General features: G+C 46.2%; 1 protein-coding gene across 3 annotated transcripts in view; it reads right to left on the bottom strand.

The window, feature by feature from the left end:
* The window catches only part of LOC111978779 (protein shisa-6-like), a 144,692-nt gene that overhangs the window by 16,442 nt on the left and 112,663 nt on the right, over positions 1–15,587 (bottom strand). For all 3 annotated transcript variants that reach the window (XM_070448226.1, XM_070448225.1, XM_070448224.1), the window contains exon 5: positions 1,549–1,608. In XM_070448226.1, coding sequence (XP_070304327.1) covers positions 1,549–1,608 — 60 coding nt within the window. The remainder of the gene's footprint in view (positions 1–1,548; positions 1,609–15,587) is intronic.

Genomic DNA, 15,587 nt, shown 5'->3' on the forward strand with positions numbered 1-15,587 from the left:
CTGGGTTTGTGTTGTTCTGGGTGTTGGTGGGGTGTATGTTGGTTTTGGGTGTTGGTGGGGTGTGTGTTGGCTGGGTTTTGTGTTGGTGGGGTGGTGGGTGTTGTCTGGTTTTGGTGGGGTGGTGTGTTGGCTGGTTTGTGTTGTCTGGGTGTTGGTGGGGTGTGTGTTGGCTGGGTTGGTAGTTGTCCTGGGTGTTGGTGGGGTGGTGATGGTTGGCTGGGTTTTGGTGTTGGTGGGGTGTGTATTGGTTGGGTGTGTTGTTGGCTATGAGTGTGTTGGCTGGGTTTGGGTCACCAACACACACCCCACCAACAACCAGACAACACATTTCTCATTCATTACCATAAGTCCAGGTAAACACTAATGATGTCTATAACTTGTATGTATTTGGAACAGACCAATTATCTAATGTGCCTTTAAATACAGTTATAATGCACCTTATGAATGAATACGTTTTTTTTTTATCCCCTCTTTGATTGACAAAAAGCCAGTGGTTGCTTCACTCATGGAGGACAACACAGGTTGCAGTGTATCTAAGCAACACAGCACATTGGTACAACAAGCCCTTTTTATGTGGCTGGTGATTGAAGTGTGTGCGTTTGATGTGTTTTGACGGAATTGATTTCTATTGTTTCCCATAGATTTCATAGGGATTTTCTTCATGGATCACACATTGAATTGTCACACACGAGGAGATGTGTTGCGACTACAGAATCTCCTTAAAACCCAGCGGAAGTCCTAGAGGGGAGAGGCTTCCACGCAGGGTTGAGCCAACACTGAACATCAGCATACAAGCCAAAGAGGCCAATCCAATGTTAAACAAATACAAAGGCAGTGGATTATCTCTCCTTTTCTTTCTTCTTTGTCCTCTTCTCACCCTTTGTCCTTGTGAAACCAGCTTCCTTATATCTCTCCATCAGCCCCTAAACCCGGCTCTTGTGAATGAATAGAGACAATTGGTAGCAGAAAATCCCRAAAATTCCATTTGTAATGAAACCGGGGCTGATATCCTCAGCGAGAGCAGAAGGTTASAATAGAATCGTATAATGACAGGGTCAATCATCCCAGGAGGAACGTGTTTCTGTGGTAGAACCARACAGCCATGATGCCCTGACCTTAACAGGATGCTAGCTTGATGTCCKGCCAATCAGAGGCTAGGCCGAGGTTAAATGGCTTTTCATTCGCTATGTTTAAAGGAATACATGGTCATAGRTATGAAATGTAACACTTCTATGATTCTATTGTTAATGAAAGAAATATAGATATAAGAGAATGGATGTGGAAAGATCAATGAGCAGGCTGGTATCATTAGTAGCATACTGTACAGTATATTAGTGTCAAAGAGTGTTTTAAAAGTGAATTCCCAAAACCAGGGCTTCGTTTTTCAGGAGAATGGCCATTCGTCTTTGTACAAATATCTCGGTGGCTCTGTTTTCAATATCCACACTAAGTAACGTACTGGGCATGAATTCTCTGTAGTAGCCTATCCTGCAGTGGATACTGTAACATAACCCTGTGTCTGGATGCAYTGCTGTTAGCTGTCCTTACCATTATGGGTGCGTGTTGGGCTACCTAGAACCATATGGTTGTAGTTGTGCTGGTGGGTACCTGTGAAAACAGCAATGGAGACGATCATTCAACGTGATAAGCATATCAGATATTGTATCTGATCAAAAGTAATGACATGGTTTATTACAAGGGGAGATCTAGTGGCGACATCATTAAAGGGATACAAGGGGAGATCTAGTGGCGGCATCATTAAAGGGATACAAGGGCTCGACATCTATGGCAAAGCATCATTAAAGGATACAAGGGGAGATCTTAGCGGCACATCATAATAGGGATACAAGGGATCTAGTGCGCATATTAAAGGGAACAAGGGAGATCTTAGTGGCGACATCATTAAAGGGATACAAGGGGAGGATCTAGTGGCGAATCATTAAAGGGATACAAGGGGAATCTAGTGGCGACGCATCATTAAAGTGGATACAAGGGAGATCTATGGCGGCCATCATTAAAGGGATACAAGGGAGATCTTAGTGGCGCACATCATTAAAGGAAATGGCATCAGTAAGGATCAAGGGAGATCTAGTGGCGCATCATTAAAGGGATACAAGGAGATCTAGTGCGGACATCATTAAGGGATACAAGAGATCTAGTGTGCATCATTAAAGGATACAGGACTATGGCATTAAAGGGTACAAGGGAGATCTATGGGCATCATTAAAGGGATACAAGGGAGATCTAGTGGCGCCATCATTAAAGGTTTGGTTCAACCCTAAAATGAACGTTTGTCAGATGTTTCCGTACCTCAAAAGTGGTCTTTAAATTAAATCAAGCTGAGTTCATTTTCAATTGCTATCTGTTATGTTGATCCAGACTATGAATTTATAGCGTGATCTACAGGCTTCAACCCAAATGAATAAAGAAGATTAGCACCACTGAAAGACCACTTTTTTCGGGGTAATAAAAAACAACTGACAAACGTATATATTCAGATGTAGAGAATCCCTTTAACGCCCTCTATCAAGGACAGGATAGAATATTGACAGAAGATGGAGACAAAACAACTAATGAGATAAAAAGAGAGGAAGGATGAAGAATGGGGAAGGATGAAGAGATGGAGACTCCTCAGTCCCGTCGTTAAATTCTAAGCCATGTTAACACTGCATGAATCACACACTGAAGAATATTCGGCACACTGACATGCAATATACATACACACTGACAATATTCACACACACACTGACATGTAATATTCACACACACACTACATGTATATTCCACACACACACTACATGTAATATTCCAACCACACTGAACATGTTAATATTCACATCACACACTGACATGTAAATTCACATCACACCACTGACATTATTCACAACACATCAGTAATATTCAACATACACACTGACATGGAGATGAATGCCCTTGTTCTTTAAATAAAATGCATTATCTGAAAAAAAGAGGCCATAATAAAATAATCATGTATCTAACATTAACAAAATCCATTTAAGATTGACAATTTGTTTGTGATTTTCTAACCCTTGAATCAGACATTTGGGATGAAAGTGAAGGTGATTCTTGCTTGGTGACCATGTGACCCTTTAATGAGTCAGGTGATGAAAGCAGCTAGCTGAGTTCTCTCTCTCTCCCGTGTAGTTTGTGGTGTGTGTGTGTGTGTGTGTGTGTTCGTGTGTGTGTTGTGTGTGGTTGTTGGCTTGTGCGTTGCGTTGCGTCGTGCGTGTGCCTGTGTGTGTGTGTGTGATCCAGGTGAAAAAGCAATGATAGATAGATTGAACACCAGATGCAGAGTGCCGTTGTGACACGTTGACTTGGCTGTGTGCTTTTGTGCCTGTTTCAAAAGTCCAGAGTCCACTGCTGTAACACTCCATTTAAATCTTTCATAGAGCTGAGACATTTATTTTAGAAGATGGAATGTGTCATCAGAGTACATGCGCTGTGGGTGTGTACAGATGTAGAATCTTAATTTGAGCCAGTAAAATAAAAAATGCATCAACWAGAAAAGTGAAAATTATTATGTGGATTATAATTAATTGATACATTTTTCCTTAGGACAAATCAAGTGGAAAAGTGGAAATTARAAACTTTATAAACCTTTTTAAAACTCAAATACACTACAAGTTTGCATGTCCTGCAGTACAGGCAAACGATTAGCAACAAAAGAGTGATCAAATTAAGATCATACATCTGTATGAGCGTATTTTATTTCTATAAAGTATAGCTTGACAGTTGACATCAGAGTTTGGTTTCTGGAGAGAGAGAATGTTTGTGAAAAAGTCACAGACGTGTGGGGCAGGGTCACAGACGTGAGGGCAGGGTCACAGACGTGAGGGCAGGGTCACAGACGTGAGGGCAGGGTCACAGACGTGAGGGCAGGGTTTTTCTGAATATATGAATGTGCTTAATGTTCTTGGATATTATCAAACACAGAAACAGATGCCAGGCGTGATTTCTACTGTAATGATATTGTTCTCTAGCTGTAAAACCAAAACACTTTCCAGTCACTCGTTGTAGTTAATCCACACACAGGACTGACACCCCAATCACACCTTTAACTTCAGGCTTGGCCCCACACTGTCAGTGCCCAGAGAGAGAAAGCTTTGAGACCTCCATAGAGAAATAGATAGAGACAGTACTGTAGAGAGCCCCATAGACAGACAGAGAGGAGTCCTGCTGAGCTGAGAGCCCCTGCACTGGTCGTTCATTGATCCCACTGTAATCAGGTGACCAATTAGCTGTGTTGGAAGAAGACAACACGGGATGAGCATGCCACACACACACGAGAACACACCCACACAGCACACACACACCACGACCACACACCACACCACACACACCACACAACACACACACATCACCACACACACACACACACAGCAACACAACACACACACACACAACCCACAACAGCACACACACACACACACACACACACCACACCACACACACACACACACACACACACACACACACACGACACACACACACACACACACACACACACAACACAACACACACACCACGACACACACACACCACACACACACACACACCACACACACACACACAACACACACACAACACACACACACACAACAACCATCACACACACACACCACACAGCACACACACACACACACATACCACTAGCCACCGCCTGGGCCCAGAGGCTGGATATCATGCTTGAACATCCAGTGCTCTGTCATCCGTTTCGGGCCTATGGCGCAAACTCCTCTCTGGAGGAGCTCCCAGAAATGGGTTTGTTATTGCCAGGGAGATGAGGAGGAGGAGGAGGAGGAGGACAGGTGGGAAGTGGATGGACTGTATTGGACATAAGATTACCCTAGTGTGTTGGTGGAGAGTGAGTGAGAGTGGAGGGTATATGATCTAGTTGCTGGACTGACTAGCTTGGATAGGGGAAAGATTAACCTTAGCGTAGCTGGATAGGGGATAGGTTAACCTGACTTAGCTGGATAGGGGATAGGTTAACCTGAGCAATAGCCTGATAGGGATAGGTTATTAACCTGACGTAGCTGGATAGGGATAGGTTAACCTGACGTAGAGCTGGTAGGGGATAGGTTAAACCTGACGTAGCTGGATAGGGCGAATAGGATTAACCTGACGTAGCTGGATAGGGAGATAGGTTAAGCTCTGACGTAGCTGGATAGGGGATAGGTTAAACCTGACGTAGCTGGATGGGGAGTAGGTTAACCTGACGTAGCTGGATAGGGTTAAGGTTAACCTGACGTAGCGTGGATAGGTGTCTAGTGCGTTAAAACAACCCATGCGACCGATCTAGCTGAGATCAGGTCACCTAAGCGTATATAGAGGCCCTGACCGTAACGCCTATGCGGATAGTGTTAGAGTTAACCCTGACCGTAGTGAGGGTCACCAATCAACGACGCGTGTATCAAGTATAACGCCTAGCAACATCAAGCTCGTGAAGAGGTGTTCAGCGTTAAGCACCACCGAACCGAAGCCTGCGAATCTCAGGAGTTCAAACAGCACCTGATAGTAGCCGTGGCACCAGGTGTCGTAAGTTACCTGATGTAAGCGGGTAAGGTGCTGAAGGTCTGACCTGACGTAGATCCGCCAGCGATAAGGCGAACGCTGTTCACCTAGAACAGCGAGCACAAACGCCTCGGGACACGAACACTACACACAGCATCAAACGGAACAAACACACCACACGACACACACACAGACCGGCGATAGATTTTAGGTTATAGAACGTAGCCTGCAGACTAGGGGTTAAAGTTAACAACCTGAACCCAGTAGTGCACCGACCACAACTAGGCACCACGGAGCTGACACACCAATCACACCCACACTGACCGACTTTACACGACGTATGCACAGCAACTAGAGCGACCACACACAGAGTCTACAACACACGATCTACCACCACACACACTGACGAACAGCACTCAGACCTCATAGTGATCTAACACTTGGGCAGACTAGGTTAACTTGACGTAGCTGGATGGGATAGGTTAAAGCAGCCCGGACCGTAGCTGGTATAGGTTGTTCTAAGGGTGTAACCCTCTGGATTTAGCTTGGGATATAACGGATGGTGTTTAGGGTTTAGAGGCGTGCGTGTGTGTGCTGGATTAGGGTTAATGACTGAGTGGGTTAGCCGGGTATTAGGGTGTTATTAGTCTAACCCCCGTTGACCGTAGCCGGGATAGATCCTCGTAGCTTTAAGCCTGACGGTAGCTGGATAGGAATGGTAGACCTGACGTTAAGCTGGATTGAGGGGTAAGGTAACCCTGACCCGGTAGCGGTTGACTGTGGAGGTGATTAACATGAGTTGATGTCATCCTCGATGCGTGTGTGTGAGCGCGTGGTGTGTGGTGGGTGAAAAGACGTGACGTGGTTCAAAACCAGTGTGAGCCGGAGTTAGATTAACGCAACGTAGACGGGATAGGGGTGAATGTTGAACCTGACGTAGTGCGATAGGGATAGGTCTAACCTGATTGTGTGTAGCCAATAGGGCGTTTAATTTCAAACCGCTGACGAGCTGGATAGGGAGTTAAGTCTAACCGAGCGTAGCTGAGATCAGGGGATGGTAATAATCACTAGAAACGTAGCTGGATAAGGGCTTTCTAAAGTTCAACCAGACCGTAGCTGCTGTAGGTCTCAGCGTTATCCCTGATTTGTCAGCCCTTCGACCGATAGGGGTAGTTACCTGACGTAGCATAGGAGATAAGCGTGCGGATACGGGTGTATAACCGGGATGTAGTGGATAGGGTTAAGTTAACCTAGGTAGCTGGAGGATAAATAAACACCTAAACTAGGCCACCTATATTACTGTCTTGACGAGAGGAAAAATATCTGTCGGGGATGAGGGTCTCTCTGCACTCTTTCAACCAATCCAGGTAAAGTGGAGGAGGAGTGTAAGATGGAGCGTTGCTTTGATGACGTCCCAAAAGCTGAAGTCATGTCGATAGGCTCTCTTTCCTATCTCCCCTGAAAACCACAACATCTGGTTGTTGGGACCTGCCACGAGGGTATGTCAAAATAAAGACGCCTCCCCTCTTAGCTGATCAGTTATGGTTCTCCACTAATCTGATAAGGGAGAGAGGAGAAGTATTGGAATTGACACATGCAATATACGTGTGATTGATATTCCTGATTGACACTACACAGCTTGAAAGGTTTACCAGGTCTCCAAATTAGTCTAAAACTGCTGTTAGTACACAGGTTTACCAAAAGGTCAGTACAATCTAAATAGCTATAAGGTTACCAGGTCTAACAATCTGAAAACAGCTTGAAAGGGTTACCAGATCTACCCAATCTAATACAGCAGTACTTTGACAAGGGTGTTGATTACCAGGGCATCCCGTAACCAAAGACTACCTAAGAAAGGCTTGACAGGTGGATTAACCCCAGAGATTTCAAGCCCAACACATAGAGCCACACCAAGCTGAATGGGTCTTTAGATCACAGGCTACTCGATACGCGCACATAAATATATCGAAGACCAGACCTATAAAAGGGCTTTACTGCCAAGTCTCATTCATCCAACATCTAAAACACTGCAGAGTTTAGAGATCTATACTCTAAATAATAAACTACGCTTTGAAATTGGTACAGCAGCGGCCTATTACCATGGCCTCATAACATTCTAATCACTCAGCGTATGAAAGGCCCACCATTATGTTCTTACCAACGTTTACCAGAATTCATGCGTACCAATCTCAAACAGGCGATCGCAAATGTGTGAACCCACAATGCCTCAATACTACCCAGATGCCAGTTTCCTTTAGACCAATCTAAACAGCTTGAAAGGTTTTTTACCAGATACTACAATCATAAACAGCTGAAAAGGTGCGAGCTATTAGCGCGATCCTCTCTCAATCTTACTAGTGCTACAAAGGTTTATAACACAGACTCTCTACAAATCTAAACCAGCCTGTCCTCGATCCAGTGCGTTTACCAGCGTCTACCAATCCGTGTAAACATGCCTTTTGAACGCGTCTATTACTCGTAGAGATTTACCAATCTAAAATAGCTACCAAGGCCCTATATTACCAGACAGAGACCGAAAGTACGCATATAGACACAAGCTTTGTAAAGGCTCAAAGTGCTATAGCCAGAATTCTGACAATCTGAAATCAGCTACTAGGAGTGGCATCTTAGCCGCGTCTCTAACAACTCCAGTAACTACCACCAGCTGTGACAGGTGCTAGCCGATTTACCAGATCTAGCCAGATGACAAAACAGCTTGACAGGTCATTGGACCAGGTGCTACGTCGAATCAAAAACAGACTTGGGATCGAGGTCGTATACACACTGGGTGCGTCCAATCTAAGACCAGCTTGTACAGGTGACCTCCATTATTACACCAGGCTCATTAAACAAAATCCCTCTCCAAACAAGGCTGTGTGAAGGAGCCAGGGGGGCACAACTAAGTCTAATAACAAAGGCTTGACAGCCAGTGTCACCCACACTGCTGCAACAATCTCTTGTATATTGGTTACCAGGTCGGTCCTCTCAATCTAAACTGCTTGAGCAGGGTTCTATTAAACGAGGGCAATCTATACCCAATACTAGAACTCGCATAAAGAATTGACTATCTTTGTCTCGGTCCTTGTAATCTTTCTGATGTACCGCTCTACAAGCTGTTATTTTCTTTCTAAAAGTACACTCATCCCGCTTTTAGGCATTCCCAACAACAAGACCCCGTAGTTGAAAACCCAGTGTGCTTTCTGTATGGCCCGCGTGGGACACTTTATGGTTGTCATTGACGAGATATGGGTATAACTGGACAGTGAATCTTCTTTTCTTTCCATAGGACAAGATTGTGGCTTTACATAATACTATATAAGAAATCCTCCGTGCGGGATTGGTCGTAGCCTTGGACCGTATCTAACATTGTCCTCTGAGGAAACAGCTGCATCCCACTGGGGTTAGGACTCCTCTATCAGGCAGACCTGACAATAGTTACAGACGACTCCGTCTGTAAACCAGACTGAATACCCTACAGGATGTGGTGGACACACAACACAGACACCTCAGACACACCCACACGAGAGCTCCCGAGACCCACACATCATCACCAGAGACCCACCCACTTTCAGGACGAGCACCACAGAGACACACACACCACACACCACACATACACACACAACAAGCCAGAACCCCTATTTACATCCCCAATCCAACCACAACACACCCCAATGCTGTAGCTCGTATGAATCGGTTGTGACTGACTGATGGATACAAAGGTGAGCAGGCGCAGGAGCTCGATCCATACGGTGACCCTGTGGACCTAGAAAGCATGGTAGCTGAAATAACATATGGTGAAGTCATGGCCGATGTGGTGTATCATGGCCATGTGGATTCGAGTGCTCGTGGAGATGCTATATAGATGATGTATAATGTATGAACACACTTATTGTTCAATTACTATGTTGATGCCTGGCATGATAATATCAGCACTTGTGCGTTAAATGGTGTTCTCAAAAACTGCAAGCAAGGGGTAGAGTAATGACGTATACTGCAAAGAGACCGTGGAGCACATTGTTAAGCTCGTGACTTAAAAATCCTTCTAAACTCTCCTGTGAATAATGTTAATATTATGACATTCCATGAGAACACTCCATCCGTTAGCAATCAGGGCAGAGAGGGAGAGAGGGTGTGGGGGCTGTTGAGGGACTGGCGGGTACCATGGGGGGAAGGGGGGGGGGTGCAGGAAGGTGTGGGGGCTGTTGAGTGAAGCTGGTGGGAGGGTCCCATAGAGGGGGGGGGGGGTGCGGAGTAATTGTGGGGCTGTTGAGGGGCTGGGGGCGGGGGTACCCATCAGAAGAGGGGGGGGAGTGCAGGAGGGTGTAGAGGACTGTGAGCGGGCTGGGAGGGTAGCCACGACAAGGGGAGACATAGGGGGAGGGGGTGCGACAGGAACTGGTAGAGGGCTGTTGAGAGGGGCTGGGGGGAGGTACCGTATAGGGGGGGGGTGCCAGGATTGCTGTGGGGGCCTGTTAAGCGGCTGGGGGGTACCATTAGGGGGGAGGGGAGCGGGATCAAGGAGTGTGTTTTTTCTGGGGGCTGTTGAGAGGGGCTCGGGGGTACACACCTTAAGGGGCGGGGGGGAGGGGGGGCTGTTGCAGGTATGTGTGGGGGCTGTTGAAGGGTCCTGGGGAGTTACCCACTGGGGGGAGGGTTTGGCAGGAGTGTGCGGGGCATGTTGTAGGGGGCTGGGTGGTCGCGTACCCCATAGGGGACTGGGGGGTGCAAGGAATGATGCTGGGGGCTTGTTGAGGGGCTGGGGCGGGGAGGTACCCAATTACTGGGGGGACGGCGGGGGGGAGAGGCGAGGCATCGGGTGGGGCGCTGTTGAAGGGGCCTGGGGTGGGTACCATCAGAGCGGGGAGGTGGGTGCAGGAGTGGAGTGGATGGAGGGACTTGTTGAGGGGCCTGGGGGGGGGTTGAGCCCGCCGAGCGACCGAGGAGCGTGGAGAGAGAGAGCGCCTCGGAGAGAGAGAGCGAGAGAGAGATAAGAGAAGCGCCGAGAGAGCGATAGAGAGAGAGAGCGAGAGAGAGCGACCGAGAGAGAGAGAGAGAGAGAGAGAGAGAGAGAGAGGAGAGAGGTGAGAGAGAGAGCAGGTAGAGAGAGAGAGAGAGAGAGCTAGACGACCAAGCCAACGCACCCAGACCCGAAGAAGACCGCCCGAGGATCGGAACCGAGGAGCGAGAGAGCGAGAGAGAGCGAGCAGAGAGCGAGCAGAGAGCAGCTCCCATAGGGGGGGGGGGTGCAGGTGTGTGGGCGCTGTTGAGGGGCTGGGGGGTGCGGCTTACCAATAAGGGGAGGGGGGGTGCAAGGAAGGTGTGGGGTTGGAAGGGGCGGGGGAGGCTACCCATAGGGGGGGAGGAGGGGAGATGCAGGATGGAGAGTGGTGGGGCCGGTTGAGGGCCTGAGAGAGGAGAAGAGCGGACGAGAGCGAGAGATGAGCTCCCCGAGATATAAGGGGAGAGCATAGGGGAGAGGAGGAGAAGAGATAGAGAGGTGTGGTGGGGAGCGTGGGAGACTTGAAGCGGCCCACTAGGAGTGCGGAGATTTGCTAAAAGCATGTAAGTACCACACGGAGAGAGGGATGGGGTGTACTGCTGAGAGTGTGCTAGTAGACATTTCTGGTGAGGAGGCCCGTGTTTTGAAAGTGGGTGCTCGAAGAGGCGGCGATGGGGACCTTTGTTTACATTGGTGATGGGTCAATCTGCGTGAGAAATGTTTCCCATCTGTGGGAAGGGAGCCATGAGTGGCTTGACGTGCGCCCTTGTTCGAGTGAGTACCTCACTCATCGATTCACTCGTCATCCCATAAGACATTAGAGAACGGAGGTATACGGGTGTTATAAAGCGTGGCCGACGCTGCCGAGTGTCAGCATATGTTCGCGAGTGTAGTGTGTAGCTGTGCTTGGCGACCGTGCGTGTTCACACTGGGATACACGTTATAAGGGCCAGGAGTGGGCGATGTGGCAGGTAAGGGTCTCGATGGGGGCTGTTGAAAGGGGGCCTGGGGGCCTCGCAGTAGGGTGAGGTACCCATCCCTAGTACAACACACACACACACGACACACACACACACACACACACACACGACACACACAACACACACACACACACACACACAACACACAACACACACACAGCTACACCCCAACCTCAAAGGGGGGGCGACTGACACGGACGGACAGCGTGACCAGGATGTACTGAGCAGGCTGCACATATGAGCGGACATGCGAGGCGAGCACACACACACACCAGAGGTCACCTCCAAGCTAAGGGGGGAGAGGCGGGTGCAGGAGACATGTGGATGAGGTACTGCTTTTGATGCCTTTATGCGTAGCAAGGGATATTGTGACAACGAGTTGTCTCTTCTATGACCCTCTGGCTCTTCTGCTGGACAATCTGAATCACTGCCAACAACCGATTCCCCTTTTCGTTCTACCCGTGCACCTGTCCAGCTCGATCCTCTAAAATTTTCTCTGTCTGATGCGCACCAGCGAAGGAGACACTGACAGACACATGGTGGGACATAGGCAATATTGACAAGCGACAGAGCGAAGGTGTTGAACTCATTTAATCGCTAAACTGTTAACTGTTATAAAAGCCCAGCTTCACTCAGTACGGCAGCAGAGGAAACTTTACTTTACCCCTGGATGGAACATCCAGTGTCTGCCTTCTGCTCATCCCAACAGCTTATATCTGACRCAATTGTGGCACTAGTGATAATGGTTAGGAAGTTATATCTAATGCTAACCCAGATGAACTGGCAGAAGACTATGCCAYCTGATGGGATAWTTAAGTCAGTGGGGTAAACAGACYTTGTTTATAAAAGSTAGTTAAATTCAGTACATTAAATAAAAAGGTACAYAATGCCTGTGCTATTGTAGAATGGCAGCAACATTAGCCAGTAAGATGTGTCAGTTCCAGAATGTCGGTGAGCATTCCGTCCTCATCGTCTCATCACTCTCAATAACCCAAATGCATTTATTAAGGCTGAGTGTTCACTTGACTTGCCTCTATCAATGCCAATCTATGGTGATGGGCTGTGTGGGGGAGGCGAAGGGCACGAGGGGGAGGGGCATGAAGCTGGGGTGAGGTGCACTTCATAAATTGCTCATTTAGCAATATGATGGATTCTGAATCATCGTCTGCCTGGGTGACCCTGTGTTGTCACGTTATAAGAGGGGTTTTATGGGAGAATCAAATCAAATGAAATMAAATGTATCACAGGCGCTGAATACAACTGGTATAGACGATACAGTGAAATGCTTGCTTACGAACTTTTCCCAACAATGCAGAGATGAAAAGTAATAGTACAAAATAAAATAGTAACTAAAACAAGAGGAATCAACTAAAATACACAATAATGGAGCTATGTTCAGGAAGTACCAGATCAATGTGCAGAGGAATGAGGAACTTGAGGTAGATATYTACCTGACAGCTGTTCCTCCAWGSCCAGAGTTTCTCTGACATTTACAGCGACCTCAAAGTCTCTCTAGACCTCGCAGATCATTATAATATTCACCACCATGTCCTGGACTCCACTAAATCACATGAAAAATAGTCAATATGGAAATGGAAAATACATTTTCCTGATATTTTTACAACTGTTCCATTGGAACTACTAAAGTAATCATCTCTCTCTCGGTGTAAAACAAAAAAAAAAGTTGAGGTATCAGCTCCCCCGTAGTCCCTCAGACTGTTGGACGTGAGGACAGGAGAAGAAGGGTGGTCACGTRGCTAGCAAGGATAAGCACAGATTTATCTGATGTCTTCTTTAAGTAATAAGAAATAACATCATTCAAAGCTGCCTTTATCCATACCTCTAGAGACCTCCTCTTGGTATGCTGGGGACGGAGAGAGTTCAGAAGCATAGCATATTCATAGTACAGAACAGTAGCTATGGAAACCATACAAGGAAGGTCAAATCAAATTGTATTTGTCACATACACATATTTAGCAGATGTTATTGCGGGTGTAGCGAATGCTTGTGTTTCCTAGCTCCAACAGTACAGTAATATCTAACAATTCACAACAATAAACACACATCTAAAAGTAAAAGAATGGAATTAAGAAATATCTAAATATTAGATTGAGCAATGTAGGAGTGGCATTGACTAGAATACAGTAGAATAGAATACAGTGTATACATATGAGATGAGTAAAGCGGTATGTAATCATTATTTAAACATTATAAAGTGACTAGTGTTCCATTATTAAAGTGGCCAGTGATTCCAAGTCTATGTATATAGGGCAGCTGCCTCTAAGGTGCAGACCTGGGTAGAAATAGTATTTTTTATCCTTGAAATACTTAAGCTGAGCTTGGTTTAGTGAAACCAATGGGGTAGTCCGAAAGTGCCAACCCGTCCAGTGCGCTGGGTGAGCTAAACCAGCACACCCAATGTATTTGAGAGAAAACACTGTTTGGACCCAGGCCTGGTGGCACAGAAAAGCAGGACAGTATGGGACAGCTTGGTTTATTAAGCAGGGTTCCCCAAATCGGTCCTGGGACCCCAGGTGCAAATTTTGGTTTTTGCCCTAGCAACTCCAGGACCGAGTTTGGGGAACCCTGTACCAAGGCACAACACGATGGAATAGAAAAGCACTTTACTTGTCAGGTCAACTGCAATGAACATCATCAAGATATTTTCTCATTTCCACTTCGCTAAAATCATTCTATTTGCCTACTAATCGCTTTTTTACACGCCAGCTCATCTTTTGAGTGGCCACTTTGGGGTCAGGGGTCACTGAATGTGCCAATAAGGTAAATGTTAGTTGTACATGAGATGTTCTCTCTGGTTGATAGATCTTGTAAATCTACTGTAGGTAATTTAAGTAAAGAATGAGCCATTTCCAAAGCTTCAGAAAGACATTATGTTTGACATATTTCAATAAGACGAGATCAACTACGTATCTTACAACTGACCGAATATCACCACACGACTGATCTAGATGGTCCGGCAGCAAATGTACACACACACAGATGTCACACACGACCCACCAACACAGGACAGGAGTGAAAGGTAAGAATAGAAGTCAAGGAGAAGCACTTCACCACATAGAACACTCAAGGTAAAAGTTGCATCTCACCACAGATCTAGGATCAGATTACCTTACCCCCAATCCTACCCAACCGAGTGTGGTAATACGATCTGACCGTTTATCAGTGGTTAAGAGCAACCACTACCTACTCCACAACACACAGGCATTCCTACCATGATGGCTCTGGGAGCGGCGGGCCCAATGCTTTTCACCTAGAAGGAACCAGCACAATGAGTAAGAGAGAGAAACATATCAAACCAAGAGAAAGAGAGTTACAACATATCAAACCAAGAGAGAGAGAGTTTACAACATTCAAACCGAAGAGAGAGAGTTACACGTATCAAACCAAAGAGAGAGAGAGTTTACAACATATCAAACCAAGAGAGAGAGAGAGTTTACAACATATCAAACCGAAGAGAGAGAGAGTTCAAACGTTCAACGAGAGAGAGAGAGTTTACAACAGTATCAAAACCAAGAAGAGAGGAGAGATTTACAACATATCAAAACCAAGAGAGAGAGAGAAGCTTTACAAACATATCAAACATGAGAAGCGAGAGTTTACACAGTTCAAACATCAAGAGAAGAGAGAGAAGTTTAACAGACAAGAGAGAGAGTTTACAACATATCCACCAAGAAGAGAGAGAGTTTGCAACATATCAAACCAAATGAGAGAGAGTTTACACATTCAAACGAGAAAGAGTTTACAACATATCAAACCAAAGGAGAGAGAGAGTTTACAACGTATCAATGAGTTAGAGAGTTTACAACATATCAACCAAGAGAGAGAGGTTTGCAGCATATCAACCGACAGACGTTTACAACAGATGCAAATCGAGAGAGAGAGTTTGCATCAACAAGAGATTCACACACCAAGAGAGAGAGAGAAGAGTAGTTACAACATATCAAACCAAGAGAGAGAGAGTTTACCAACAATACAACAATCCAAGGAGAGAGAGAGTTTACAAACATATCAAACCAAGGAGAGAGGAGTTTAACAAATTTATAGGACGC

This window comes from Salvelinus sp. IW2-2015, linkage group LG18, assembly GCF_002910315.2.
Source record: "Salvelinus sp. IW2-2015 linkage group LG18, ASM291031v2, whole genome shotgun sequence".
In the NCBI taxonomy this organism is placed as follows: domain Eukaryota; kingdom Metazoa; phylum Chordata; class Actinopteri; order Salmoniformes; family Salmonidae; genus Salvelinus; species Salvelinus sp. IW2-2015.